Source organism: Echeneis naucrates, chromosome 19, assembly GCF_900963305.1.
Source record: "Echeneis naucrates chromosome 19, fEcheNa1.1, whole genome shotgun sequence".
NCBI classification, from domain to species: domain Eukaryota; kingdom Metazoa; phylum Chordata; class Actinopteri; order Carangiformes; family Echeneidae; genus Echeneis; species Echeneis naucrates.
In genome coordinates this window covers 11549508-11577326 of record NC_042529.1, presented here as the reverse complement: position 1 = coordinate 11577326, position 27819 = coordinate 11549508, and the positions used below count along the sequence as shown (strand labels likewise).

At 43.4% G+C, this 27819-nt stretch overlaps 1 protein-coding gene across 5 annotated transcripts; it reads left to right on the top strand.

Moving 5' to 3' along the window:
• Nucleotides 1-1199: 1199 nt before the first annotated feature.
• On the top strand, nucleotides 1200-26156 carry arhgap17a (Rho GTPase activating protein 17a). Of its 5 annotated transcripts, none has more exons than XM_029527653.1 (22): nucleotides 1200-1683; nucleotides 8864-8903; nucleotides 13181-13285; nucleotides 13480-13512; nucleotides 13988-14064; nucleotides 15288-15399; nucleotides 15838-15914; nucleotides 16069-16186; nucleotides 16857-16925; nucleotides 17095-17176; nucleotides 18581-18708; nucleotides 19948-20059; nucleotides 20392-20473; nucleotides 20618-20698; nucleotides 20785-20898; nucleotides 21078-21169; nucleotides 21874-22021; nucleotides 22287-22571; nucleotides 23286-23434; nucleotides 23628-24182; nucleotides 24301-24320; nucleotides 25509-25642. In XM_029527653.1, exons 1-21 carry the CDS (start codon nucleotides 1631-1633, stop codon nucleotides 24303-24305), a joined length of 2517 nt encoding a protein of 838 aa, XP_029383513.1. In that variant the 5' UTR covers nucleotides 1200-1630; the 3' UTR covers nucleotides 24306-24320; nucleotides 25509-25642. The 5 variants fall into 5 exon arrangements, with proteins under 5 accessions (XP_029383513.1, XP_029383514.1, XP_029383511.1 ...); XM_029527654.1 differs by lacking the exon at nucleotides 25509-25642 and adding an exon at nucleotides 24409-25502; XM_029527651.1 differs by lacking the exon at nucleotides 24301-24320 and having other exon boundaries at nucleotides 25509-26156.
• The last annotated feature ends 1663 nt before the right edge of the window (nucleotides 26157-27819 follow it).

Here is a 27819-nt window from a genome sequence, read left to right as displayed (position 1 = left end):
AAAGCATTCTACAAACCTCTCAGACACTGATGTCGGAATCACTGCAGTGTTTGTAATGTGAAAAACAACTCACTTTCATTGATGTATCAGTTACTTTTTGACCACTGTGTGTATTCTCAAGAAACATTAATGGAAAACAGATTTTGTAAGACATTAAAGGAAAACTGTATGATCCCCTCAAATATCACTAACAAAAGGTTCGATTACTGCATCCACACATTTTGACCACTGTGGAACATAGCCACAAACAAGCACAACAGAAGATTAGGACCAAAATAAATCTATATGGACACTCATAAGGTTTATAATGCATCTCTGAAGTGAGTTTGTAGTTTACTTGACCACTTTACTTGCATCATCCAACTAATGTAACACTGAACACTGAAGTGCATCAACTGTCTAATGTATCAACTTTTTAATCCATTTCAGGATTAATGTAAATTTTAAGCAATTGCCTGAAACCAAGTAGATGTCTGATATTGTGCATATGCAAATTTTGGGGGTTTTTAACACTTAAATTTAGTATTTGTGTGTCAATGTAAAACACTTTGGACGATCTGATAATTGTATTGTTTCAGTATGTCAGTCCTATGAAATACATTGCTTTGAGAGAGGTAAGGGGAAGCTGAAACTTCTCAAACCTTTCCACATAGAGAACCCCTAAACTGAAACATCGTAGACCATAATGTCATCCAGCATTTTGATTAAGAATTTTTGTGTTGACTTGTTACGTTTTGTGACAGAAAATCTACGAAACCAAAGACAAAAATAGTCAGACATTCTCTTATCGGGTTACTGATGACAATAAACGACTCTCCATTTTTTTTTGTTGTTTTTGCTTTGCATCAACCAATGTATTAATGCACTAAAATGTTACTCTTAAAATATGCCCTCCAGCCTCATACAACTCATAAATTCACAGCGTTGCAAAACAAAAAAAAAAACAAAACAAAACCCACAACTTCATTTATAAAGCAAGATGACCAAAGCGCTTTACAAACGTAAACGTCCAAAATGGACATACTAGAAACGACAGCAGTGTAGAAAAAGCTGAAGTTAAAGGGGTTCCGTGTGTCTCCTCTCGGTGTCCTGAGGTGGGCAGTAACGTTATTTCCTGCTCCCTCCCCCTGTCTCCTCCCCCTGTGAGCGCTGGCCGTGGCAGAGGTGAGCTGCTGCTGTCTCTCTCGGCTCTGGGAGAGAGGAGAGAAAAAAAAAAAACGGATTATCCAGCTCGGGTAACGTTAGCTCGTCGGCTAACGGTGAAGGCGAGACGCCGGGAAAGGGAAGCGCCATGAAAAGCGGCCGGAGCCGGTGAGAGTTGGTCGGCTCCGACTTTCTGGGACTTTAATGTACGGACAGAAAGCCAAAGGGAGCTTCGCGGATCATGCCGTCGCACCCAACGGGGACTTTTCTCTAGAGTTTCCACTTGGGAAAGGTTAGCTCCGGGGCTAGCGAGGCTACGAACTATTTTTAATTGGCTTTGGGCTCCATGGCTCTCGCTCACTTTGCCCTGTCATAGCGACAGCTTTTGGGGGATACAAACGGGGACAGGCCCCGAGAAGTTCATGACAAACCCCCAGCCCGGTTTTGAGGCGTTTCTTCGGACGACTAGACCCGAAAAGGAGCGACCATGAAGAAGCAGTTCAATCGGATGAAACAACTCGCCAATCAAACAGTTGGCAGGCAAGTAGAGAAGTTGTTTACTGAGCTGGAGATCACCAGAAAACACTAACGCCTCCTGACAAAGTCACAGTGTTTAACATTTAATTCAGCTTTCAAACACTCACTCTGCTCCACCTTAACTCGCCATGCCATTGAAATGTCTCTTTAATAAGCAAAAATTGCACCATCTAATTCAAATAAACCCGATCGGCGGAGGATACACAAGGAAAGTGTGCTTATGAATGAGTCATTTACTTTAACAGCTGACAGCCAGATTTCAGGACTTGGCCCTGTTAATACAAACTACATGTTCGAGGCTTTACCTGAACCGCGCAAGCGTCCACATTGATGGCTGCACCGACCAGATGTCATGAATCAGCCATTTACACAGTGTGAACCACAGCAACACGTTATCAAGTGGGGAATACAAAACAGTTAAAGGGTGGAGTGAAGATGTAGTACTCTCTTTATTTATATATATATATATATATACACCATCATTGTCTTACAGTTGTGTTTGGCATGTTACAACCCATATCAGTTTGTATTTATATTGGGCAAGAGAGATACTTTTGTGTTGTTTTGTAAGTATTTCAGATGTTGGGGAAAAAATACCAGTGAAAATATATGACAGTGAAAGTTTCAAAGCCAATATCGGTCAGTACAGATGCCACCTAATGATATGGGGCAGCGGTCAGTGTGCAGTCTTCCTCGCTCAGAAACAATCATCAGGGAAAAGGGTGAGAACTGAGCAAGATGGGACTAATATGGTAAAGCAATGAATGACTTGGTTTTTTTTTTTTCCAATTCAATTTCAGCCAGTGCTGATAAAGTGGAAGAAACAGCTTTCACGGTAGTGAAACAGGAGAGGCCCATCTTAAACCAGACTGCAAATCTAAAGCATTAAAAGAAGATTAATGTTTTAAGTGATGGGAGTATCTTCCTCCCTCCACTTTAAGCACACTTTCCCTCTAAACTTGGAAACATGTGGTAGTGCTTAATCTAATAGGAGAGTGGATCCCAACAATTAGAATGGGTTCTTCTGTGTTTTGACCTCTTTTAAAGTACTATTATGCTCCTGTGTGATGACACACAGTGTCCCTGTGTAACTAGATATCTGAAGTAGCACCGACTGTGGACCAAGCCTTGAGAGAACAAGAGGGTGAAACATGTCAGTCAAAGGCTGTTTTCACCATGGGGGATTTCTGGAATTTTGTGTGTGTGTGGTTGATAGTGCGTGGGAGTCGTCAGTGTTTGGCACCTCGGCTGGATTCACCCAAGGCTGAATATCACTGACAGACTGGAAACAATAATGTGTCTTCCAAAATAAACAGCAGCAGAGGTGCCCTCTTTAAATATATTTTATTCACCACATTAAAAACAAAACAGATATTTAATTATTTCATCATGAATGGCATAAAATGCTCCAGATGCTTAAATTTGAAGACCTGGAACCAACAAGTCAGTATAATTTTGTTACTCAAAATATGATTAATCATTTAATAAGCGGCAGATCAATTTTCTGTTGACCAAGTATTACTCCACTTGCATTCCTTACATCATTATTCATGATGTAAGGAATTTAAGATTTTTATAGAAGCACAGGAAAAGATAATTTTGCTTTTCATCAGGCAATGCAGACATGTGGTAACATACCAGTTCCACATACAGTGGTTGGGTTGGAGGAAATTCATATTTTGATAAATGTAGCTTTGCTGAAGGATGGGTATTGTATCATTGTGTAGAAATCATCCCCTTTATTTTACTTTTTATAGCTCTAAAGGGAATATGTATAGACAAATATGGCTTTGATATAGTTGATATATTTCTTATCATTGTTATATTCTAGACTCAGTGAGTATATTTCTTGATTTAATTGAAAATGAAGAATAACCACAGGCCGGCAGAAAAATCAGGGTCTGGTTATTTAGAGGAGGCAGCAGTAGGGTGTCTGACAGACTGCAGTGCGGACATTAATAGCCACTTCTCCAGCGTCTACAAGATAAACTGCCCTGATCCTGTTCTTATAGCCAGGACTCAGGACCAGCAGAGGCAGGGCAGCTGGAATACTCATAATTTCCTCACTGCACTGAACCAGCAATAAATTAGAAATAGAGAGAGTGAAATGCATAAAACAGACCTATGTGTGCAGTAGTTTCTTGCACTTGTAGGCTTAGTCCCTTGTGTTCTCACGTACATACCCCTCTGAATGAAGGATCTTGCTGCTGGTTGGTGTAGGGCAAACAAGCTTACTCTGCTTTGTCCATTAACCTTGTACCTGCCTGTCTAAATCTGCAAAAAGTTTGGTGTCTAAAGAGCCCTCTCCGCTGCCCCCTGGGTTCCTGTGATTGTGTGAAGGTGGAACACTGTGTCCAACGAGCACCCGCTGTGAGGAAATCTCTCCTTCGTCTTCTACAAACAGGAAACTGCCTCCCAGAGACCTGCTAGTGCTTTCTAGAGATGAGGAGGAAAGAGAGCGAGGGCGGGGTGGGGGGGAGAGAAAGCCTGGAAAATTGATGTAGGGGCAGAGAGTGAAACAGTGGTGCAGGGAAAAACAACTAGTGATTCATGTCAGGGAACATGGTGAGGATTTCTTTATAAAACGGTGAACTGTCTATGAGCTCCCCAGCCCTTTACATGCACCTTTACTGCAGGATAATTTGACAGATAGCAACATTTTTAAAGAAGATAACATAAAAGCTACCCATTGTCACAACCTATAACCACTGTACGTGAAAAGATAAGCTAACAAGCCTCCTCCACAGATTCAGGATGAGAACAGTTTTCAGTTTACATTTCCTCTGTTTTGCTTGTGCGTAATGACGACATCTGTGATTGTCAGGAGATCAGCCTCAGATAACTCTATCATTCAAAGGATGACGTTGAATCAAGCTGTGCACAGTAATGAGCAGCTCAAAGCTAAAGGGTACTGTAATGTGAAGGGAAGAGGCCTTGAACCTGTGTGACCTGAGACATGCAAGTGAAATAGTAAAACACATCTGAGTTTATTTTAGGCACCTGAGTTAGTTATTGTCCCATTAGCTTGGATCAGTATCTTAAGCTCCTCAAATGGATTTTGCCACTAGCAGTCACTCTGCTGATCGGTACCAAATAATTTGAAAATTTCAGTGTGACTTTTTCTCACATATTCATTCTTTTTTGCAGGGCTTTATAGTGGAGCTGTCCCTGCTGCTTCACCCAAAAGAATAACTTCATTTTATCATGACAGATTTATTGGATTAAATTGTAAAAAATTGTAAAAAAAAAAAAAAAAAGGGCCAGGTTAGAGCTCACCTCCTCCAGCCTTAACTCATTTCTTGTGGGCAGCCCTGATAATGTCACACAGCATATTAGTGAAATTTGTGAATCACTGTGAGTTTATCTGGGTTGGTAAGGTGGTTGTTTTGCCAGACCAGAGTGACCACAATCAGATGTCAGGATTGACAGAATCTGTAGGCGATACAGTGACAGGAGCCTAATTTCACCACAACTGCCCTGTTCTGTAGCTCAGTGGGGTTAATAAAATCACTAATTGTTAAAATATTGACTCAGTTCACAACGACAGAACGCCCTCCGTTTTCATCAGAGCTTCCAGTTAATCATTCACTGGCATTATGAACAGCTGTATTATATAATCCTCTTTGATATCACGTCTAACAACAACAATAGTCCCACCAGCTCAGTGTTATGGAATCTAAAGCACATCTATTGTATTTGAAAGTCCTTGATTCTTTAATATAGAGTCAAGTTGAAAGAACCATTTTCCCCCAGGGATTAACAAAATGCCACTGTTGAAATAACAAGAAGAGGCGACTCCCTTATCAGATTTTTGTGCTACTGGTAGTGATAAAGTAGACCTGCAGTGTGTGTGTCTCTCTCTCTCTCTCTCTCTCTCTCTCTCTCTCTCTCTCTCTCTCTCTCTCTCTCTCTCTCTCTCTCTCTCTCTCTCTCTCTCTCTCTCAGTTGCACAGATCCTGTCATGATCATCATCCTACAGTCCTCAGCTCCATGTTTTGCACACTCATGCTCAGGTCTGTTGTCTGTCACAGTTCACATAATCAGCCATAGTAGCAGGTTATGCAGGTTGTTGGGGGGCTAAGTTCACTCCCTTACTCTCCCAGCTCCTTTCATCTGGCTCTAGTATCTATTACTTGATGCCTTAAGCTGCCAACTGTTGCAGCCATGAGAGGCAGACCCTCCCTGTTCCTCTGCCGGCTGATTGTGTTGAGTGGCCTGCAACAGCCGCTCCATTGTGCTTATGGCAGCAGTATTCACTTACTCTCCCCGTCCTCTTTGATAGTATGATTGTCATGGTTACCATTCTGAGTGAGTGGCCACGGCCGTGCAGGGAGGATCTCTTGCTGTTATTAAGAAGTCACATGCAGTGCGCAATGACACACTTTCCTCCAAAGGCTCCTGCTTCACTGAGGCCTGATGGGGTCAGCTCTATTCGCTCTGGATCAGCTGATGCCGGCAAAACAATTGTTGTTTTGTTTTGTTTGTTGTTTGTCCTCTACACAGCCTGCACACAGCCTTTTTTGCCTGTCTGACACGGTGCTTTTTAAGGTTGGTTCACACAAGTGTTGCTTTTATACAAGCTAGTGACGCCAAGTGTCTTCACATGCACTGATCGTTAGGCTGAAATCAGGTCAGGGAAGAATTAGTAATTATCATTTAACCATCCCTTATCTGGATTTCTTGCTCACTCCAGCTTCACAAAGCAGAACCCAGTTAATAGAGCTTGATCGACTTGTCAAGCCTTTGTATTACTCTTGGCTTGTTTACAGTTTAGTCTGGTTTCCTTTGGTGTTTTGATTAGATTCAGCTCACAAGCCACAGAGGTCATTAAACGGACCAGATGTAAAGCACTGTTTGAACAGCATGTGTAGTGGTGGTGGGAAAAACAGTAAAGGTTTTTTTTTTTTTTTTTTTTTTTTGCAGCCATAGCAAAATCACTTTTAAAGAGCAAGCCTTGCACTGCAGCAGGCAGAAATTTAGGCTTTAGGTTTTAGAAGATAGTCATGCTGTGGAAACTTCTCACTTTTAAAAAATATTAAGCACTACCTCCATTTTCTTTGCATATTCCTTTAGAACTTATGGGGGAAATAGAGATATATCCATTCATATAAAAATTCTGATGGTTAAATCTGACATCTGAACACAAGTATTCATGAAGGAACAAGTCTACTTGATGAATTCAGTGGTTTTTCAGCAGGACCACATAAAGAGTGCTCCAGCATGTAGGCTACACCAGAACATGGATTCCTCACTGTGGCTTCATAATCATATTGTGTATTTGTGTGTGGATTGTAAAGTGCATGTGTGTGTTACATACATTTTTCCTGCAGTGAACTGGAGGTCTTGTCTGTAGGTTTCTGGGAGCCCTCACTCTGCATGTGTGACCTCACCAGCTTGGATATGGCTCTCCTTCAGAGAAGAGAAACTCTTTCCATCCTTCACAAGCCTCTAGATTATTCTGGTTTGGCAGTTTTGGGAGTCTTTAACCCCCTCCACTCCAGAACCTCTATATTTGTATTTCTTTCTTTCTTACCCACCAACTACCAACCCATCACAGTCAGTCTCTCTCCATTTCTCCTTGTTCTCTGCCTGTGTTGTAATTGAAAGCAGCTGTGACAAGGTTACTATAGTTCATACAAAGCAGTTCTTGGAGGAGGGCCCAGGCTTCATTTAGAGCTCCAGTTACCCTAAAAGCAGGCATCCACTGTCTACAGGTCCCCTCATTCAGGAGGCTGCACTTACACAACTAGACACAACACAGCTAGTACTGTAGCATCGCTCATGACTTTAAGTAAAAGTATCTGAAAGACAGACAACATCCTCATTTAACTCACACACACTCACAATAAGACGCAACTCAACCTTATTCCAAGTCTTGATACGGCAGCAGCTACTCGACAGGCCAGTGACTACTTAACTTACTGTGGTGAAAATGTAACAGTTTGTTTGATGAATTCCCACACTGGTTTTCCATTAACCAAACTGTCTTTCAGCTAAAGCTTGCCAGCATCTGATATGTTTACCTGCATGTAATGGTTGTATTCGTTTAAGTGCCCTGTATGAAAATAACTTTTATACCTGCTCTTGAAAAGTTTACTTTTATATACCCTTCTCAAATACCCCAATTATAAAAATCCTAAATCCACTGATATCAGTACTTTTTTTTTTTTTTAAGGGGCAGGCTCGACCAGCCATGTGAGTTAGTCAGTCATAAATTGTGGCTGGCTTTTGACCCAGCTTTCGCTGCTACAGCAGCCCATTGCTTCATTGTACTTCTCAGGGCACTGAAAATTTTAAATTTAGAAACAAGAGCACTCGTTTTGGGTAAATAAAATGTATTGACATACCTGATGAGGTGTTAGCATCAGCGAGTCCCTAAAAACTCTCTGAACGGGCCAATAAAATGAATATTATATCTTGTACGTATGAAAGCTTTGGTGTAGCCGGATGTACTTGCTTCATAATTTAACCTCTGTACCTAAAAACAAAATGCAGCAGTTGTTAGTTTCTAGTGTAAAACAATACGCATCAATGCCGATGCGCTGTCTTTGCTGAATGAGTCTTGCCTTTTCCCCTGCAGCCACAGAGGCCACCAGTCTGTGTGGAGGTGTTGAGCAGTTTGAGCTGAGTCTGTGTTTCGCAGTCTTCTCCTTTTAAGTGAATCTAATCTGTCTGACCTCTTCAAGTCCAACTATTAGTTTACTATTAATAGGCTCAGACAGGGTACGGCTGTGTGGCTTCCCTACGCACGACAACGTGAGCCCGGCTAACTACAGCTTAAGGAAAATCAAAGCATGTTGACAGAGATGCACTTTCTATGCCACTCTTGTGTCTTCAAGCCTGACACAGTTGGGTACTTCTGAAAAAAGGGCCATGCAGCTGCTGCTGTAATATGAAGAGAATCGGCTTTTGCCTTGGCCTCCAGCCGAGATACCAGCTTCCATGAGTCATGAAAACAAAACCAATACACTCACCCTCTCCCAAACCTTTTCCCACGGACGCTGCAGTCAATACCCACTGTGATTGTAGTGTTGATGCTCAGCTTGGTCTTTTGAGAGTGATGCCATTTGTCAGGCAGATATTTTTACTGTTACTGCAGAGTAGCATCGAAACACAACTGCTTATCTTGTATCGTTCATCGGTGCTAATCTGACTGCTCTCTGTTGTCTTTTCTCATCCACAGAGCGGAGAAGACAGAAGTCCTCAGCGATGACCTCCTCCAGGTAAATCATTCACCTGACAGTAAAGCTCATGATGCTCTCAGCTTGCGTTAGCTGACTGCTGTTTTTGTCCCTTTGCAATTAAAAAAAAAAAAAAGAAGTAATTTTTGTTTCAAAATGGCCCACCATGTTTTTTCATCACTGCTGGTTATGAATATAAGGTGAAGTATCTGTTTGTCTCCCCATGGCTGTGCAGTGTCAGATGGTCCTGCCGATGTGGCTTTCACTCAGAGGGTGTAGCAGAGCATTCAAATCTCAAAACTACTGTCTGCCAGCCTGCTGCATGTTGATGGAATTTGATGCCAATATCAGCTGTGGTTTCATTTCATTTCTACAAAGTGCAATGCGAGAAATAAAAACTGCTTGGAGTCATGTCTGCAAAAGTAATCTTCCTCTAGGCACCGACTGTCATAAACAACATCATGGCTCTCTCTCTCATTTTACCATCATGCACCATTGAGGACACCAGTCTGTCCTCTTCCTAACTAGGAGTGTCCCTTATTAGTCTCTCCCCTTCCCTTACATGCATCATTCATTGATTATCCGTCACTGTGCAGTTTATCATTAGAACAACAACCTTGCAAAATGCCGTTCTCCACTACACATGATTGCACTTTATAATTAAAGCCCAATTTAATACTTGTTTGCTCCCTTACACAATAGTGACTCATCCCAGACTCAGCTCTTACAGGGTTTTTTTATTTTTCTGATCTTAACACCTCTAATTTGTCTTTAATATTATAATGCACTTGACAGAATGCCAAAATAATCATCAATGCTATGAGATGATACAGATTGTTGTTTTTATTTCTTTCTGAATGTAGCTTAAGGTGCTGACAATGTTAACCAGCCAGTGGCTGATATCACTAGTATTGTAAAGATTGCTTGTTAATGGAATCAGCTGGACTGGCACTTTGTTTAAATTAAGAGAAGGCAAACCACAAGATTAATTAAAACTCACGGGGCTGTTGCTGACGCACCGTAAAGAAGCAATGTTTGCGAAAACTGCTGGTGCAGGTAGTAGTTCCTCAGGGGTGGGGATCATTTCCAGCCGTCCAGGCTGTATATGCAGACAGCAGGTGGGGCTGGGACTAAATGCTGTCTGCTTAGAAAAGACATTCCAGCAGTGAGATTGTCTTGGAGTGTGTGAATGGAAGGCTTCATAGATGTACAAACACTCAGCTGGCTTTGTGTTATGCCTTGAGAACAGCCACAATGTTTGACACCCTCTATTCTTAAAATTCCTCTCCCCACCCTCTTTTGTAACCGGTGCATAAACAAACAGCACTGACGGATCTTTTGATTCCTCTGTCAGATATTGAGAAAATATCATGGTCCGTATATGGGGAAGAAACACATTTGAACGACAGCTAGAACATCAGTGTTATATTTAAAGCCAGCACAAGTTAGTGTCACGCAATGGACAGGCAAGCTGCAATGACTAACCTCTGTGGTGCTTTTCACTAAAGGCAGGATTTTAGATTATATCTGACAGTTGACTTTAACTGTTCCTCAAAGACACGATTGTTCTGCCCCTCTCCAGAAATCAGAAATAACTCTGTGGGGTTGTTTCTCACTTCACAGGAAATTTCTGCTCAATAAAGGAAAAGGGAGTGAGGGATGGGGGACGCAAAAATCACTTGCCTCCTTCATTCCTAAACTGGCTGTGTCATTCAGTACAGAAAGCCCCCTTTTATCCCTTAATTACTGAAAGAGCCGCCTTTTTTGTAAGACATTCACTTGAGCTATTTTGAATTTAAGATTTGGCTTACATTTGCTGCTCTCATATAGGCTCAGCCTCCTACTCGTTGTTTAAACTTTCCACTTCTTCTTCTACAGCAGCAAGGGATTTTCTTTTTATTCTTTGCTAACCACTAAACTTGGTTTTACCGGCATTTTCACAGTGCAGTTTTAATTTGAATCATTTTCTTGCTACGAGGAATTGAAAGTGACTATAAAAATGCTAAATTGGTCAGAGGTGGATTGTTGAAACACAAGCTGTATGATTGATGGGTCTTTAGTCTTGTCCCAGAGGACCCCGTCTTGTCCGAGGTGCCGGGGAGCCACCCAGCATTCCTGTTGCAGCTGTCCATTCCTTGCCGCTCCTCTGTATACCAGAGGACACCTCTGATATACACCAGTAAAACAGTTACAGCCAGGATTTTTAAAAACCTATGTGATGCATACCTCATTGGAACAAAGAATATTTAGTTCATCAACTTTGGCTCTCAAAAGAAATCCCACCCTTAATACATCATGGGATGTTATTTTTGGCCATTCTGGACTTGTCTAGACATGTTAACATCATTCTCATAGGAACCAAGAAACAAACATTGGCACGCAGACGCACACCTTGTGTCTCTGTCTCCCTGTCTGTCCTACTTTGTGTTGGGATTCCCTATTCCTTTACACGTCATGGTATTGGCCAGCTGTTGACCTCATCACAAAGGAAGAGGAAAAACTCACCCATCTGCTTTTTGCCTCCTTCTTATCATGCTTAGATTCTTCCACTCCTCTGCATGTGTTATTTTTTTATTCCTTGGCATTGTGTTTAACCCCATTTTGTAACAATGAAAGGAAGAAGACAGTATTCCTAGTGCCATACAGCCAAAACATTTGCAGTACAGCCACACAGGACCTCCACCCCTGGAACACAGGGAGGGGGAATCCCCTGCCTCTTACTTACCAGGTACTCACCAGACTGAACCCAAACAGTCCCACAACCCTATACACTATGAAAGCTGTGTGTGTTTTGGTGAGTTAAGTAAGTTTGTATTTGACCCAGCTGTTGTGGGAATGCTCGGGCCACCATGGGTCAGGAATGACGTAAGAGCGCGAGAACAGAGGGAGGGAAAAGGGAGAGGGGAGGACGGTGCACAGAGGCGGATATCTGCTGTGGAATTCCTGAGTTCCGACTCCGCTCTGTTTTTGGAACACAATTGTTTGGTACTCAGTCGATCCTCACTCTGTATCTGCTGGCTTTGCCCTCTGGACCTCCGTGTTCCTTTTTAACATTGTTTATCCCTGCTCTTGAGTACATGTTTGTGCCTTGGAGACACCCACAGATTCCCTTGAAGCTTGAGCTTCATTGAGAGAAGGAGACACAGAAAACACACCTGTTCCATTACACACAGTTTGCCTTTGACTTTCCCAGAAGTGTTGCCAATGTGAAGCAGGTTCTTACATCATCAGACTCTGCTGGTCAGACTGTTAAGTAGACTTGAACAGTAACTTGTAATCATCTTTTCATGGGTTGGTGACAGTCAGTCTAATGTTTACACTGAGTCTCCCTGTCAAGCACCTGGCACGACAGGGACAGTGAATAGTCGTCCTGCAGAGCCTCAGTTGGCCTCTGTCCTTAAGCCAGAATATCTGTGCTTCCTGTCAATGACGGTATTATTTCTTGCCACCCTAAAAGCACAGAGTGGATCTGTGTGGTCCGACTAGTGGACAGGAGAAAGCCTGTCTAATCAAAAAGGTCTTTTTAAAGCCAAAGAGCCTTTAGCTCTCGGTCACAGCTCGGTGACTGTTGCTATAGAGACACTTCCGATGAGTCATGTGTTTCAAAGATAACATTCCAGTGTTGTCCGGCAGGGCCAAGCTTTATCAATCATGTTTATACTTTGACCTGTGATTCCCCAGAGGCTGGTGCAAATCAAATCCCTGCTCACACTGGACCTGATCCTCCTTTTTAGCCATTAACTCACACAGTCACTGTTGTTTTGGATCATGGAGCTGATGACATTAAAGGGCCAGTGTGTAGGATTTTGGGACAATCAAGTGGTGTATTATGCTGCTCTCTTTAGGCCCTATCACCTGAAATCAAAAATATTAGCGTATTTGTGGAGCTCCTCATGATTACATAGTGATCAGGACCTCTTCCTCTCATGTTGCATAGCAGTGTTTCTATAGACAAACCAAATACTAGTTCTAGAGATGGCCTTTTACACTTTTCACTATAAACTTGAAAAGTTTATCCAGCTGTGTTCTGATGTGAATAAAATATCAGAAAGACACAAGGCCGTTCAGAGTGCTCCATAGAGGCAAAGTTTGAATTGTTTGTGCTTTTTTTCTGTACTTGTAGGATGAAGTTCAGTCTAAGCACGTTTCAAAATAATAGTTGAATTGTGCTGCTTTGTAATTGCTTTTTAAATGGAAAAAATGCATTTTAGTGACCAAAATGTTGTTCTCTCTCTCTTTGATTACTGAAGATACAACTGCATTCACTGCTCATAGAAGATATCTGATGATCTGTTCTTGCATGTTTTTTTTACCCACAGATCGAACGGCGTATGGAGTTGGTGCGAGTGGTGTCCCACAACACACACAAGAGGATGGTGTCATGTCTGCAGGGACACATCGGTGCAGATGCAGAGAAGAGACATGTAAGACACAAAGCTTACATCTGATAGAGCTCCAATTTACCTTTGCACACACTAAATCAATCAAACTATCGTAGGATGTTTACTAGCTTAGTTATTCACTGTTTTAGTATATATTCTAACAAAGTATTTGCAGTAGGCCAACAGTCCATGATTTCTCTTTTGTGTTTTCTACCCTACACCCTCCAAATATGCAGTCCGTACCACGCCTGTATACAGGAAATGGTCAGGTAACAACACTGGTTACTTACTCCATTCTCTGGTCTTCAGCACCACTTGCTCCATTTCCCATTCAGACATCTGTCATCTTTATTCACTGTACATGGCATTTCTGCCTTTGGGATTCTCTGGTTAAAAACAGGATGTCCAAGATTCGTGAATGTTGTTACATAAACTGTGTAACTGTGCGGGGGGAAAAAGCTTCAGCATTGTCGTTTGATAGATGTCTTACTTCCATGGTTTGCATCTTATATCCCATTTAACATCTGTATTTTCTCTTCCTCTTCCTGACTCTGTGATTCTCCTGTTGAGCTGCTGAGTGGAAAGTCCTTGATGAACTTTCTATTGCTTTGAATGTCTAATACTATAGCTCTGTCTATCTACAAATTATATATATACACAAGAGTGCATATGTAAGAGTTACTTAGAAGCAGTTTGTTTCAACATGAGTCTGACTAATATGCCAATCTGTGTTACACACCACAGAAAAAGCTTCCTCTCACCGCACTATCCCAAGCGATGGTGGAAGGTGGAAACCAATTGGGAGAGGACTCCTTGATAGGGTGAGTAGGTGATTGATTGGCACACCACATAGCCAGTTCATCCTCCCTGGCAACTGTTGCAATGTGGAGCAGATGTACCCCAGGGAGTGTGAAATCTGAAGCCACATATTGAAGTCAACCAATCTGCACAGTTTTGTTTTATGTTGATGGGACTTTTAGCAGTTCCCTAATGTGAGGATCAGGCCGCTCATCGTGACTGAGAGATGCATTTAAAATAGGACCAGACAGTTTATAGTTGAGGATCTAGAAAGTGAATGTCTCAAAGTCTCTGAGGCAGCCATGCGCCTGTCTGGATGCAAAGAGGAAGAGAAAGTATCAGTCAGTCATATAGTTAATATGATTATTCCCAGTTCTCACATCCACTGCTATAATGGATCCTTTTGTATTCTAAAGCTGAGGACTTTCACCGTCTGAAAAAACGGTGGCCCTCACTCCTTACTGCAGGTTCACCCTCATCAAGCTGCTGCTCTGTGAGCTCCTGCTGCTCGGCAACTCGAAATTACAACATTATGTTGGCCTGTTTTTGCTTTCAGTTATTGACTGGGCACAGAGGATTATGTCCTGTGGTAGTGGCACAGATTGTAATCCAGCTGTGTTCTGATGTGAATAAAATATCAGAAAGACACAAGGCCGTTCAGAGTGCTCCATAGAGGCATCTGTTCCAGAGGGGTATGTTAAGATTACAGCCATAAAGTGACATTAAAATGAAAATGACATAAAAACTCATTTGAATATATGAGAAAGCATTTAAATAAAGCAAGCAATTCAGGTAAGAGACTCTCTCCTAAAGATGAAAACTACTCTGTAGACAACAGAGCCTCTTTCTATAGACACACAATAGTTTTGTATGACACTGGCGTCAACCTCTTTCAGAACATTTTCCCAAAGGGCACGATCATATTGTGGTCTTTTTGATACAACCTGAACTGGTAAAAGACATAACCACTTTCTTTGGTTGTGCATGCAGACACTTTTACATACTACGGTCTTTATTGCAAATTAATCAGTTTAACACCTGCCTGTACTTAAAAGGGATGTAAATGCAAAAATAACAAGAACAAGATTACAGCCTCAGCCAATAGTGCCGATAAAGAATAATAATATAATAAAGAAATAATAAAATAATAATAAAGAAACATTAATGTGACTATGCTATGATTTTTTTTTTAAACTCTCTTTTCTCTCCCTCTCCCTCCATGCTGGGCTGGCATGTACATTAACAGGAAGATGATGGAAGTGTGTGGTGAGGCGGAGAATCGCCTGGCGTCAGAACTGATGCAACATGAGCTGCAGATAGAGAAGGACGTTCTGGATCCCCTCAGCCAGCTAGCAGAGGTCAGAAACCTCGGATAGGCATAAAAAAACTCAAATCTCTTTGCTTGTTTAAAATAAGTCACAACCCTCTTCTTTGCTTTGTTTGGTCTATATTGTAGAAGAAAAATTTGTTCACTTTACTGCACAGTTTTGAATGAAATGGAGCTTCCCAGCAAAAGTCTCATGGACACACATAACCATATTGGCTAGTTTTGGCAAAAACAACTGCTTTCAGCCCTCGCAACAGCAGCTAAACATAATGGACTTTGTGGTTTGCCTTCTGTCTTTTTTGTCAAGTTTCCCCGAATGTGAATAGTTGTTCAGGCATCTTGGTCTTGAGCAATTCGCTATTTGGTTTCAAAGAAGTCTGAAGCTCAATTTACAGGTGTCACAGGTTGGTCAATGAATAACTTTTCTAGTCTTTCTCAGCTTGTTGTATTCTGGATCAAATTTTTGTAGGTGGACATCCCAAACATATTGAAGCAGAGGAAACAGCTGGCCAAACTAGTGCTGGACTATGATTCTGCCAGAGCAAGGTCTGTGTCAACACTTTATCTATACTGATGCATCCTGCAAGCACAGAAATGAAACTGGGTCCACATCAGAGCTTCTGAATTTCACATCGCAATTTTGTGTCTCAGAATTGGTTTCATCCTGTTTTTCATTTTCCATGTGTCTTACCATTCTCAGATGGTTGCAGGCAACCAAGTCAATAATCTCAGGAACAAATACACAAGCACTGACGGCCAAGGCTGACCTACTCAAAGAGGAGGTGGATGAGGCTATGAACAAAGTGGAGCTTTGCAAGGTAAACGTGTGAATGGCACAGAGATCTTTATAAGGAAGCCTATTACTTCATTATAGGTTTGTTTATCAGGTTCACAGCAACAGCTAATGTCCTAATGTCTGTGATCCAGAACAAATGGAAAGGCTAAATGTCTTTAATGGTCTTTGTGGACTGAGAAACAGAAACTGGAAACACTCAGAGCCATAAAATCATCATGACTGGACAGTCCAAGACCCTTGGGCCCTCTGACCCAGTTTGCTGTCGCAAACAAATGGCTGAAAATGCCCCGTCAGCTCTGTGTGTGTGTGTGTGTGTGTGTGTGTGTGTGTGTGTGTGCGTGTGCGTGTGCGCGCACTTCTATTCAGTTGAGTCACTAGTAAGCTTTAGTGTGTAGTGGCTGCATGTTGTGTCAGGTCTTTTTTGTCCAGGAAGAGCAGGGCCTTATGTTTCCCCTTCTCTAGTCCTCCCTCCCACTATCACTGAGTTCTGCCAGGAGCAGGAGGATTTATGACTCACGTGGTGGTTAGCTGACCATGACGCCTGTCCTGCCACTAGAAAAATCCACATTTTTGACATCTGATGCTGGACAGAGATGGACAGAGATTCTTCTATTGTCCATTGGAAAGTACTGTTTAAATAAAGTTAGAATTAGGAATATTATCTCCTGTTTGACCACCTCCCTCCTCCACAGGATCAACTTGCTGCAGACATGTACAGCTTTTTCTCAAAAGAAGGCGACTATGCACGATTCTTTGTGACGGTGAGTGCTGCGCATCAGCCAAAAGTGTGTTTATCTGAGTTTGTGTGTGAATGTTCACAGCTGCAGAGTAACTGAGGAACACAAACTTGGCCAACAATTTTTATTTACTTTTCCGTCATTTAGTTTACTGCTGGTTTCATTTCACTCACCATCTACTCTGTTTCTATAGCTCTTGGAGGCTCAAGCTGATTATCATAGGAAGTCTCTCACTCTTCTGGAGAGCGTCTTGCCTACCATCCAGGCTCAGCAAGGTATGACTCATGCAAACATGCCTTTTCACACACACCCAAGCAAAATGACAACAGTAAGGTGTTGTTACAGAATGCTCTGATTGGTGCATAATACAGCACCTCTATTTGTGTTTCCTGGAGAATTTCTTTGCTGTCTGTGTCCCTTTGAAACAAATGTTCATTGGTTGACATTTAAAGGTTTGTTCCTTATTAGCTTATCTATCTATCTTACAGCTATTTCACCTTTGGATGACAGATGTTTTCCCCCTGAGTTGTGGACCACATATACCTCAGATACAGTCACTGTTAAAGACCACAAGGGAGCCCAGATATTAAAGAATAGTCTTTTGTTTTCACCCCCTTTAAAATCACAATTTTTTCCCTTTTTACCAGTATAATGTCCCCAATTAAAGCTTCATTGTTCAAGGAGCTTGTTTTTTCTGTGCTAAACACATGTGGTCTAAACCGGACAAGCCTGGTCTCCCAGCATGTGGTGATGATTCATGAACTACAGACACACACACCCCCCTTCTCCCATCACATGCACCTGGGCTTTGCAGTCACCCCCCCCCCAATCCCCACCATATCACTCCTTTGTCTCCCTTTTCTCTTGCACATTAGCTCACACATGCTTCCAGTCGCTCCTGCTGACTGGGAGCATGTGGTTATTATTTGACAGCCCCCCGTGGGGGTGAAGGGTGAGGGCTAGTTAGGAACTGGCCTGGGGGAGCATCAATGACCCAGAAATCTGCTGTCCAGACCAGCAACAGGCTGGTTCAGTCTCAGTGCTAAAAGGGTTTTTTTATTGCATACCAGAACAACAGACGGTCATAGAAAGCTACAGCAGCTTTTATTTCTTGGTCTGTCTGAGTTGAAACAGTGATCCATCCATCCATCCATCCATCCACCTTCAACTGCTTATCTGAAGTCCGATCGTGCAGATAACAGCTTTAGCAAGGAGCCCCAGACTTCCTTTTCCCTGGCAACCTTGGCTAACTCTGACTGGGGGATCCTGAGGTGCTCCCAGGGCAGCGAAGAGATATAATCTCTCCAACTGGTCCTGCTTCTGCCCCGAAGTCTCCTCCCAGTTAGACGTGCCAAGAGCACCTCCCTGGGGGGATGCCCTGTTGGCATCCTTATCTACCTCAACTGGCTCCTCAAGGATCCCTGTGAGAGTGAAGAGCTAGCCCGTTGATCCACGACCAGGATGAAATCTGCATTGTTCCTCTTCCATCTGGGGTTCGACAGTCGGACCGACCCTCCTTTCCAGTACTTCAGAGTAGAATTTTCTGGGGAGGCTGAATAGTGTGATGCCCCTGTAACTGGCACCCACCCTCACACCAGATTTGCAACAACGAGAATAAAATTGGTGTGTAGTATCAAAGCCTCTCGTTCTTAACTGTTATTCTTCCTTGTTGTTATTAGACTCGTGGACAGAGAAGCCTGCGTTCGGCACCGGCCTGGACGAACACCTCAAAAGGAGCGGAAGGGAAATCGCCCTGCCAATAGAAGCCTGTGTCATGATGCTTCTGGAGACTGGCATGAAGGAAGAGGTGAGTAAGTGAGGACAGAGACAGAGGGAGGCAGGGAAGGTGATGTGTGTATGTCTGTATAATGTGTACCCTGCTTTATGGTCCATTTTCCTCTATAAATGGCTAAATACAAAAATAAAAAAAAAACATTAGGCTGTATTGAAGAAGACTAGAGACAGAGACCATAAAGTCATTTAAAAAATATTTACCAATGTAATAAATCAAGTGGTCTGTACGGCTGTTTTCTCACTGACAATAAAATAGCACTAATTTTTACAGCCAATATTGTTGCACCTGATTAGATAGACTGCAGGTTTAAGGCTCTCCAGCTTTGGCTTCACTTTACAAACCCAGAGTCAACATCCTGTTTTCTGCACAGACTGATGTTCCTACTGTGACATTTAATGGGCCAATAGTTTGCTAGTAGTAAACAGCAATAATGTGTCAGGGCTGTGTGTCTATCACATCCACGTAAAGTTGCATTATCAGCTTTTGACAAACATCAGTCAGTAATGATTCAGAGGCTGCTATGTGTCCTCCCCCAGGCCGATTCCCACCCTGTACTATTTTACAACATTGAACACGATTGTCTCCTCTTGTTGATTGCTCCTTTGTTCTCCTTGTTTCCCCATGTTACAATAAAAAGAGCTGTCACAGCTCATTAAACGTCATATGAAGCTGTGGCTGTGGTTGCTGGCTATGCTGGTCACTGAAACCAAGCTTTCAATTGTTTGTTTATATTAACATTTTAAGACCGGAGGAGATGGCTGGACAGACAAAGTGTAAACAGGGAAAACTCCTGTTTCTGTAATGTTGCTCCAGTGATGAGTTATGAACTGTTTGAAATTTCCTTTCCCCGAAACAAATATAGAATACAATAGAATCAACTTGTCTCTGTCCATAAATTATATCTGTGTGTTTGTGAAAAAATAAAAAACAAGCACTAAAGATAGTGCAAGTGGCTTTATTTGTGACCTTTCTTTGGTAAATTCAGTGTGTGTCATTATAGTGCGAAGAAGGCCTTTGTTTATGTGTCAAAGTAAAGATCTTGCTGTGCTGGGAGGGTGTGTTTGTTTGCCTGCTTTAAGGTTTCATTATGTGCAGCTGGCAGGGTAGTTTATGTAGTGGGTTATACACAGTTTATCTGTAATTGACTGTCAAGAAAGTGTGTGTGCATGAGTGAAAGCAAGGCTTGTTGTGTGCGCATTGAATGCCTACATGCATCTGTGTTTGCTGAAAATGTGTCTGGTTGTGCATCAGGGTTTATTCAGAATCGCAGCAGGGGCGTCCAAGCTAAAGAAGCTGAAGGCGGCACTGGACTGTTCCACTTCACAACTGGAGGAGTTCTACTCTGACCCCCACGCTGTTGCTGGTACGTCCCCCCCCCCCCCCAAAAAAAAAGCCCATTTGTTGGTCACTGTATTTTAAACCAAATCCACGATTAAGGATATTATGTAATATTTAGTATTTGTGCCTCCTCTGGACCTGTTTGAATTGGCATTTACTCCCATCCCCGTCAGCTAATCCCTATCAGACGGGTTTAATGAATCATTCAAAACACAGTCAGAGCGGTCTGGGCTTCATGTCGCTACATCCTTTTTGCAGTGTGAATGCAAATGTGTTCATATTGACAGAGCATCTATTCTACTGACGTCTTTGGACCTTGCACCTGATCTGAACAGAAGTTTAACAATGTGGTTTCAGGAGCACTGAAGTCCTACCTGAGGGAGCTCCCAGAACCTTTAATGACCTATCAGCTTTATGATGAATGGATCCAGGCATCCAGGCAAGACTCATAACATTATCACTGAAAATGAAACTAACTCTTCTATTGCCGTGCTGCACTTACTAAAAATTGAAGAATATTCGGGGCATTTAGACATTTGTATACAGACTGTTTTTAATTATGTGTATATTTTTATCTTTTCAGTGTGTCAGACCCAGACAAGAGGCTCCAGGCTCTCTGGGTTGCATGTGATCAACTACCAAAGAACAACAAAACCAACCTGAGGTTGGTTGATTTTACTACAGTTTGTGGCACTGGTGCTGTCATTCTTCCACTGTATGTGACTGTGCTGTTTCCATGTGCTCATGCAGGTATCTGGTGAAGTTTTTAGCCAAACTGGCTCAGGACAGTGAGGTGAACAAAATGACTCCCAGCAACATTGCTATTGTCCTGGGACCTAATCTGCTCTGGTCCAAGACGGAGGGGTGAGAGGGGATTGAGAGGGAGAGGGGGTAATATTGATGAAGTTGATGAGTTAAAGGGGATGAGACTGAAATGGTTAATTATACTCTAGGGTGATGCAGTTGGTTGTTTTATCATTTCAGAGCAGCCATCTTTATGATGAAAGCATCTAATTTCTGCTCCCATGTATGTGTACACCCAGGACTCTGGCTGAGATGGCTGCAGCTACCTCAGTGCACGTGGTGGCCATTGTGGAGCCCATCATCCAGCACGCTGACTGGTTTTTTCCTGAGGGTAGGCCTTGATTCCAGTTTTTTCGCAGTCTCACCGTCTCATCTTTCTTTGCAGTCAATCACAGCCTTGATATGAACCAAAGTAACGAAGAAAGTCAATCACAATCAAGCTGCAAAATGAAAAACAATGTTGCGAGAGCGTGATGGTGTGTTTGCCTCTCAACAAGAGGGACGTTAATTACTGGTACACCTTTTCTGCTTACCTGCTGACAGACTCAAGTCTCATATTATCCCGAACAATCCAGGAATAAAGCTACAGATGTTATGCCAGTGAATAGCATACGTCTTGTAAAGACAATCATCTATTCAGACTTCACTTCCTAGCCATCTTATTTTCTGAAGCCCTGCTGTCCACCATTAAAGCTGGAGTTGTCTCCTGCATTTGATTCAGATTACAAACCAGCTGACTTGCCTCACTGGGGTTTCTCTGGATGAGGACTAAGACCCACATAGTCTAGTGGCTGTCTGTTCTATCAACACAGGTTACAGATTAAGTCAGGAACTGCCGATGTATCCTGTCTCATGCTGAGGTGTCCTTGACTCTGCCTTCATGACACTCCCTGTAGATCAGAGCTTTAACTTAAAAAATCATCACCTTCTTTGGAGTGTTTTTAATTGGTGATGTTATTTAGCAGGTAATGTCCAAAATGATTTACCTGTCCCTGCATCTGCTTTGGTAAATCCAAACCTTCTCTGTTCCTACAGAGGTAGAGTTCAACGTGTCCGGCATGTTTGCAATGCCCATACCTGCATCCAACCACAACAATCACTTAGATTATGACTGTGGCACCATTGAGAGGAAAAGGCCTGGCAGTATGGTGGGACCAGACAGCGACACAACACGCAAAGACAAGTAATCAATCTCAAGTTCCTTTGTGTCTCTTAAAGCATTCAGCATTTGTTACTTATTACAGTTAATTCTCTATAATAACTTTGCCTGTAATCAAGTTGCTTTTTCTGCCCCCTGACTTTTGCTTCTAGTAAAATTTGGGCTATATGATCTGTATAATTTGATCCTTAACACTGTTTTTACTGACTTCTCTGGGGTTGTGGTGATTCTCTCTCCTGGTTTGTTTTCTGTTTTTCTCTCCCACTGTCTCCCGGCTCACCCCGTGTAGCACCCCTAACAAGCACTCGGACCACACTCTTCGTAGAGGCAGTAACACCTTAGGTAGAAAGCAGCACACTTCACCTGCCTTCCAGCCTCCTTTACCTCCTGTGGAGGCTCCAGGGCAGGGGCACGGGGCCGGGCAGGTCCCCCAGCCCTCGGCCGAGCCCCTGCCCCAGCCACAAGCTCCTTTGGGGGGTTCAGGGCCTGACACTGCTCAGCAAAGCTTGGCGCAGGGTTTGGCTGCTCTTGCAGCTGCTCAGCAGCTTCTAGCCCAGCACACAGAAGAGCTCAGGTAAGGGCTGCTTCCCTCTGCTGCTGGCGGAGAATGACACAGCATGCCATCCATCCATACAGACAGACAGACAGACAGGCAGGCAGGCAGGCAGGCAGGCAGGCCTCCATACTTACATCTGTGCCTTTGAACGGATGAGATCAGTCCCGCTGACCTCTTAAATTGGAATAGACTGAGAGCTCACGGACAACTCCTCAATTCTTGGTCACTTTGGTACAGCTTGTTTTTCTAGCAAAACCACAAGTTTCCTTACACCACCACTGGTTCTAGCTATGCAGACTGGTCTGAGGTCAGCCCACAGAAACAGCACAATGGCTTCTGTCATTCTAGCAGTCACTCTCAGGGCCCCTTGACTTCCCATCCCTCTGCTTTCCTCCCCAAATCACTGGAATCGGCAGGAACTTTGCACTAACTGGCTCAAACTGCTTTGAGAAGCTTGAACATTGGTGCCTGTTATGCAACGACTGAAGGGTGTCTTTGATTTACTTGGTGAATGGATGACATTCATTTCCAGACAGATAAGACTATTCAGTTCAGCATTCCTTTGTCCTACAGTCTCTGTTCAAAGGTAAATTTAGAGGGGACACACAGATTTCCTTTATGACCTTCAACCCTAGGACAATGTTTAAAAGCAAATCAGCAGTAAATGCGGTAGTGTGAGCAGCAGCATTTGTGACATTCTGAAAATCTTTCCTTTTTCTGTAATTTTTGAAGCAACCCAAAGCTGCGTGACTCCACGCCTGCCCCCACCCCCCTGCTCCAGAGAAATGGCTCTGGAGGAGGCAGCCAGGCTGCAGGACAGCTGGGCACTGGGGCCCCTGGAGCTGGATCAATGGGGCCCAGTCCTCATATGATGCGCAGGGGTAAGATTCTCCTCTAGTAGACCTATTTCTATAGATTGTGAACATAATTGGCTTTCTCTTTTGTTGTTGGCCAAATTTTACTGTATCCCTTGAAACGTGTTTGCCTTTTTCCTGAAATGATCTATCAGTTATTATCATGCAGTGTTTTTGTTCTTCTTTACTAACAATTGTCAATCCCCCCATCAACTTTCAGGCACCAAGAAACAGGCTCCAGCCCCCCCCAAACCAACAAACCCTCCTCCCAGCCAGCCCTGCAATTCAGTCAACCACACCTGCTCCTCAGGCTCGTCCCAGTCCCTCAGTCCCACCTCCCGACCCGTACCAGCCCACTCCCCTGGCTCACCCACCTCTCCCACATCGCAGCCATGTGCCACGCCCAGACGCCACTCCAGCAACCAGCCGCCGATCCAAGCGCCCAGCCATCCGCCCCCGGAACCCCCGACACAGGCCAGCCCCCCGCCACAGCTTGCATCTCTCGGTCAGGCAGGCGGGGAGCAGCAGCAGAGTGCAGACCCCTCGCCTCCGGGCACACCCACCCCTCCGGACACCCCGCCACCCCCTACCACCACAACCACCACCCAGGATGCAGTCGCTCCTCCGTCCCCATCTCCCTACCAGTCGGGCTCTCTTCCCCGGCCACGGCCTGTCCCCAAACCCCGGAACAGACCCAGCATCCCACCTCCACCCCAACCCACCACACTGAGCAGCGATACCAACGGGATCTGTGCCACTGCCTACAAGATGATGGGTGAGTGTTGCCTCTCTGTAGCGACTGCATGTGCAGTCCTGTCTTATGGATATGAATGTCACTGCTGAACACTAATCTGCACTCTTTCTAATAGTCTCGCATTATAATACCTCCACAGGTTAAAGAGCCACTTATGAGGTTTGTTGTTAATTGACCTTTTCACCAGCAGCCCACGCACTTTTCGTCTTATTCATCACCATTTCGTTCTGCCTGCTGCCTCTTTCAGATCGCAATAATTGTAGCCCTGATGCGCAGCCGTTCAAATGTGCAGGGAGCCATTTCTGATGTGCAACACTCAAAGCAGCAAAGAAATGAAGCAGAGCTTTACAGAATTGTCTGTAATTACACAGATTGGGTTTAGTGAAAAACACCATATCCCTTTGTTGTTACTTTACGTCGTACTATCATAGCAGGTCACTCTCCTGAGCCTGCCTTTAGATTTTATTTCCATTTTTAAAAGGTATTTATGTGGCCATTCAAATTATTATATAATGATACATCGTAAGTAAAAGTGTAACATAAGAGCTGACAGCTCAGCATCAGGGCTCTCATTTATCATGTCACTCATCTTCATCTGCAGTCACTGAGATGATGTAATGTGTGTGTGTTCATACAAGCTGATTTTTTTTTTTTGTGATCGTCTGTCAGAAGGAAGATTACTTTTGATGCGAACTGTTGGATCTTGTGTCTGAAGTTACAGCGTTTTAAAACCTAAGTCCCTTTACCGAGCATGTGTATGCCTGACGTGCACGCTGGCATGTTAACACCTGGACTGTTCGAGTCCCGGCTGAAGACCCTGCATGTAAACACATTGGCTTCAGCTCTTCTGTCATTCGTTGCTTGCAGATTCCCCAGCACTATTTCCTCCACAGCGGATTAATTCCAAACTGCTCCACTCCTCCTGCTTCAGATTACACACTCTTACACTTTTTCCATCTCGCAGTCCGAGCTAACACCGCCCCCTGCTGCGACTGAGCTGCTGCCCCTGCTGCTGGGAGAGCTATGGAAAATATGACACCGTCTCAGTGGATGGCACATTTACACCAGCATTAAATGTTTTCATACTGCAGGGTGAAGCTGCACATGTTTCTGATTATGGCTATTGTTCTTCTAATGCGGGCATGAATAGTCTGTTAATCTTTCAAGGATGTTCTGTGTGAATGTCTGCATGCATGGAAACATGGGGACTTTCAAACACAAGCACTGACAGCAAAGGTCTTTTCTGGCGGAATTAGTCCTAGTTATTTTTTTCTGATAAAAGTTTCTGCTCCCGACCTCTTTCTTATTGTGACTTGTTTCTCCTCCTCCTTGTGTCTCGCTCTCCAGACCCGGCGATGTCTTTTAAAGGGCTGAGTCGAGCGTTGGTCCCTGAGCTTGCTGTAGACCAGCAGCCAGCGATGACCCCCGCCTGCACCTCCTCCCCGCCGCTTCCCAAAGACTGTGACCTGGACACCGAGAGCACTGTCCTCTGAGGAGGAGAGGACGCCGCTCCTCATCCCGAGCCCGAATCTGCAGCCTCCTCAGGGGGATCAACGTCTCCCGGTCAGGCCTAAATGAACGACTTTAATGTGACACCACGCAACCTCTGGCAGCCATGATGGAGGTCACAGAGCTCTGGGTGCATTTACTTAGTATGACCGAACACACAGTTAATCACACCGGTAATCAAAGTCACAGTTGATGTTCTGAACTAACAGATTTACTCCACTTTTATCATCACCGATGGAAAAGTCATTATTCAGCTACAGAGATCTCCTCTTAATCTCCATCAGGGTGCCAGATGTGGTTGGAAGGTGACTTGTGACAGAGATTTTACACTGCAACACCCCCACTGACACACACACACGCACCACATCTATCCTTACACTGCAGAACAAGCTCCAGACAATCAGCATCAAAGAGCAGAGCATGAAGACCCATCATGCATAGCAACATAAAGCATGGGTACTGACTGCTGTGGGGGGGTGGGGGGTTGGTGAGGGACACCAAAAAGGACTGACGAGGTCCTTGTTGAATTTTGGTGTGAGGTGTTTTTGTGTTTAACTTTTCTCTTTTCCTTTTTTTTTTTTCCACTGTTGACAAAAGAAACGGCCTTAGAGGAAGAACTGTAAAAGGTGAGCACAAGAGGAGATGGGAGGGGGTGGGGGGGCGGGGGGGGCTGAAGTAGAAACCAAAAACTATTGTGTAGCTGGTGACTGCAGGCTTACAGTCACCTCGAACACTTGATCCTTCTCCCTCCTTCTTGTTGTATAAAACCCTGTTCTTCTTTTATCCTCCCACCATCACTCTTGTATTTATTTACCAAGTTAAAAACACACATTCCCTGTGGCTTGACATAATTAATGCAGTCTTTAAATGTATATCATGCCTTATCAGATACAATAAGCATTATATTTTGACAGTACGCGGGACACACTTGGCTCCCAGTACTACAGTATTTCCATGAAGCTGTCTTGGCAACAGTTTGCGTTTCAGGGATGTGAGGAAGGTGATCTGACTGTCTGCAATAGAAGTCGTATTGTTCTGTGTTATTCCACAACAGTTGTGTATTTAAATATGTTGATTTCTTTGGACGTGTCTAAGCTGAAGTAGCAGGGTGACGCGCCCACCCGGCCTGAGCGCAGTCAGTATTTCTGCCTTCATCTTTGTGTTTTCTCTGGTGTCTGCTGGGGCATTAAACACAACGCGCTGCGTGTGTGAATGTAGTGAAAGGACAGGTGATGGTCGTTGTTTTTATCAGCCTATACAGCGAGATGCATAAACAGCCGATGTTGCACTTGAGCGCAGGCCAATGAGTGGTTTCCTGGTTTAGGTGGAATTTTTTTTGTTTTCAGTCTTTCCCACTGAGCTGAGAGCACACGGCGCTGTGGATCCTCAGTAGTGATGTGGAGTTAGAATTTTTTTTTTTTGGGGGGACAGGTCAAATATATATAGATATATAAAAAAAAAGCTTTGTTGTATTTTCTATGTACGCTTTGCTTTTTGGCCTCAGATATAATGCTCAGAGTTCAGTTCCTACAGAGCTGACTCATTATGGTACCAATGGAGAGTCTCAGACACAGCGGTTGTAAATGAGTGGTGTTTTTTTGGAGACAATCAAGCAGTATGATCCCCTCCTTTCCCTCTTTGCTCTTTACCTCGCTGCCTTATCCCCAGAGCTCGGCCTCTCAAAACAAAATGCCATTAAACTAGAAACCATAATGCTGCGTTTTTAAGCTCCATAGTTTTGTATGTATGCTGTCCGGTGAGCTGAGATGTGGAATAAAACCTGTAATATGAATGCTTGGTTATACCCCCTTTCCAAAGAAAATAAAGTATATAAAGAAAATATTTAAATCTGCTCATGGGTCATATTTCTGTGCATGAACAACTTTATAGAACTAAAAACATTATTGCGCCACAGCATGGCTTTAACAGGCTGATATGTCAGAATAAATAATCCATGTATCAATTTACTGTTTTCAACAGAGCCTCTGGGCTTTTCTAGGAAAATCCTGTTTAAAAACAATATCTCTGGGCCGTCCCTGTCTGAAGAAAAAGCCTATTTAGCTGATATTTTCAATAAATGAAACAACAGCAAATTCTGGAAGTGGATTAGATAGATAAATCAGGCAGCTTAGACTTTCAATCGTGATAT

Coding starts and splice junctions, on each gene's coding strand:
- arhgap17a (XM_029527651.1), top strand. CDS start 1,631: ATGAAGAAGCAGTTCAATCGGATGAAACAACTCGCCAATCAAACAGTT. Junction 16,926..17,094: donor ATGCACGATTCTTTGTGACG/GTGAGTGCTGCG, acceptor CTGTTTCTATAG/CTCTTGGAGGCTCAAGCTGA. Junction 20,899..21,077: donor CTCTGGTCCAAGACGGAGGG/GTGAGAGGGGAT, acceptor GTGTACACCCAG/GACTCTGGCTGAGATGGCTG.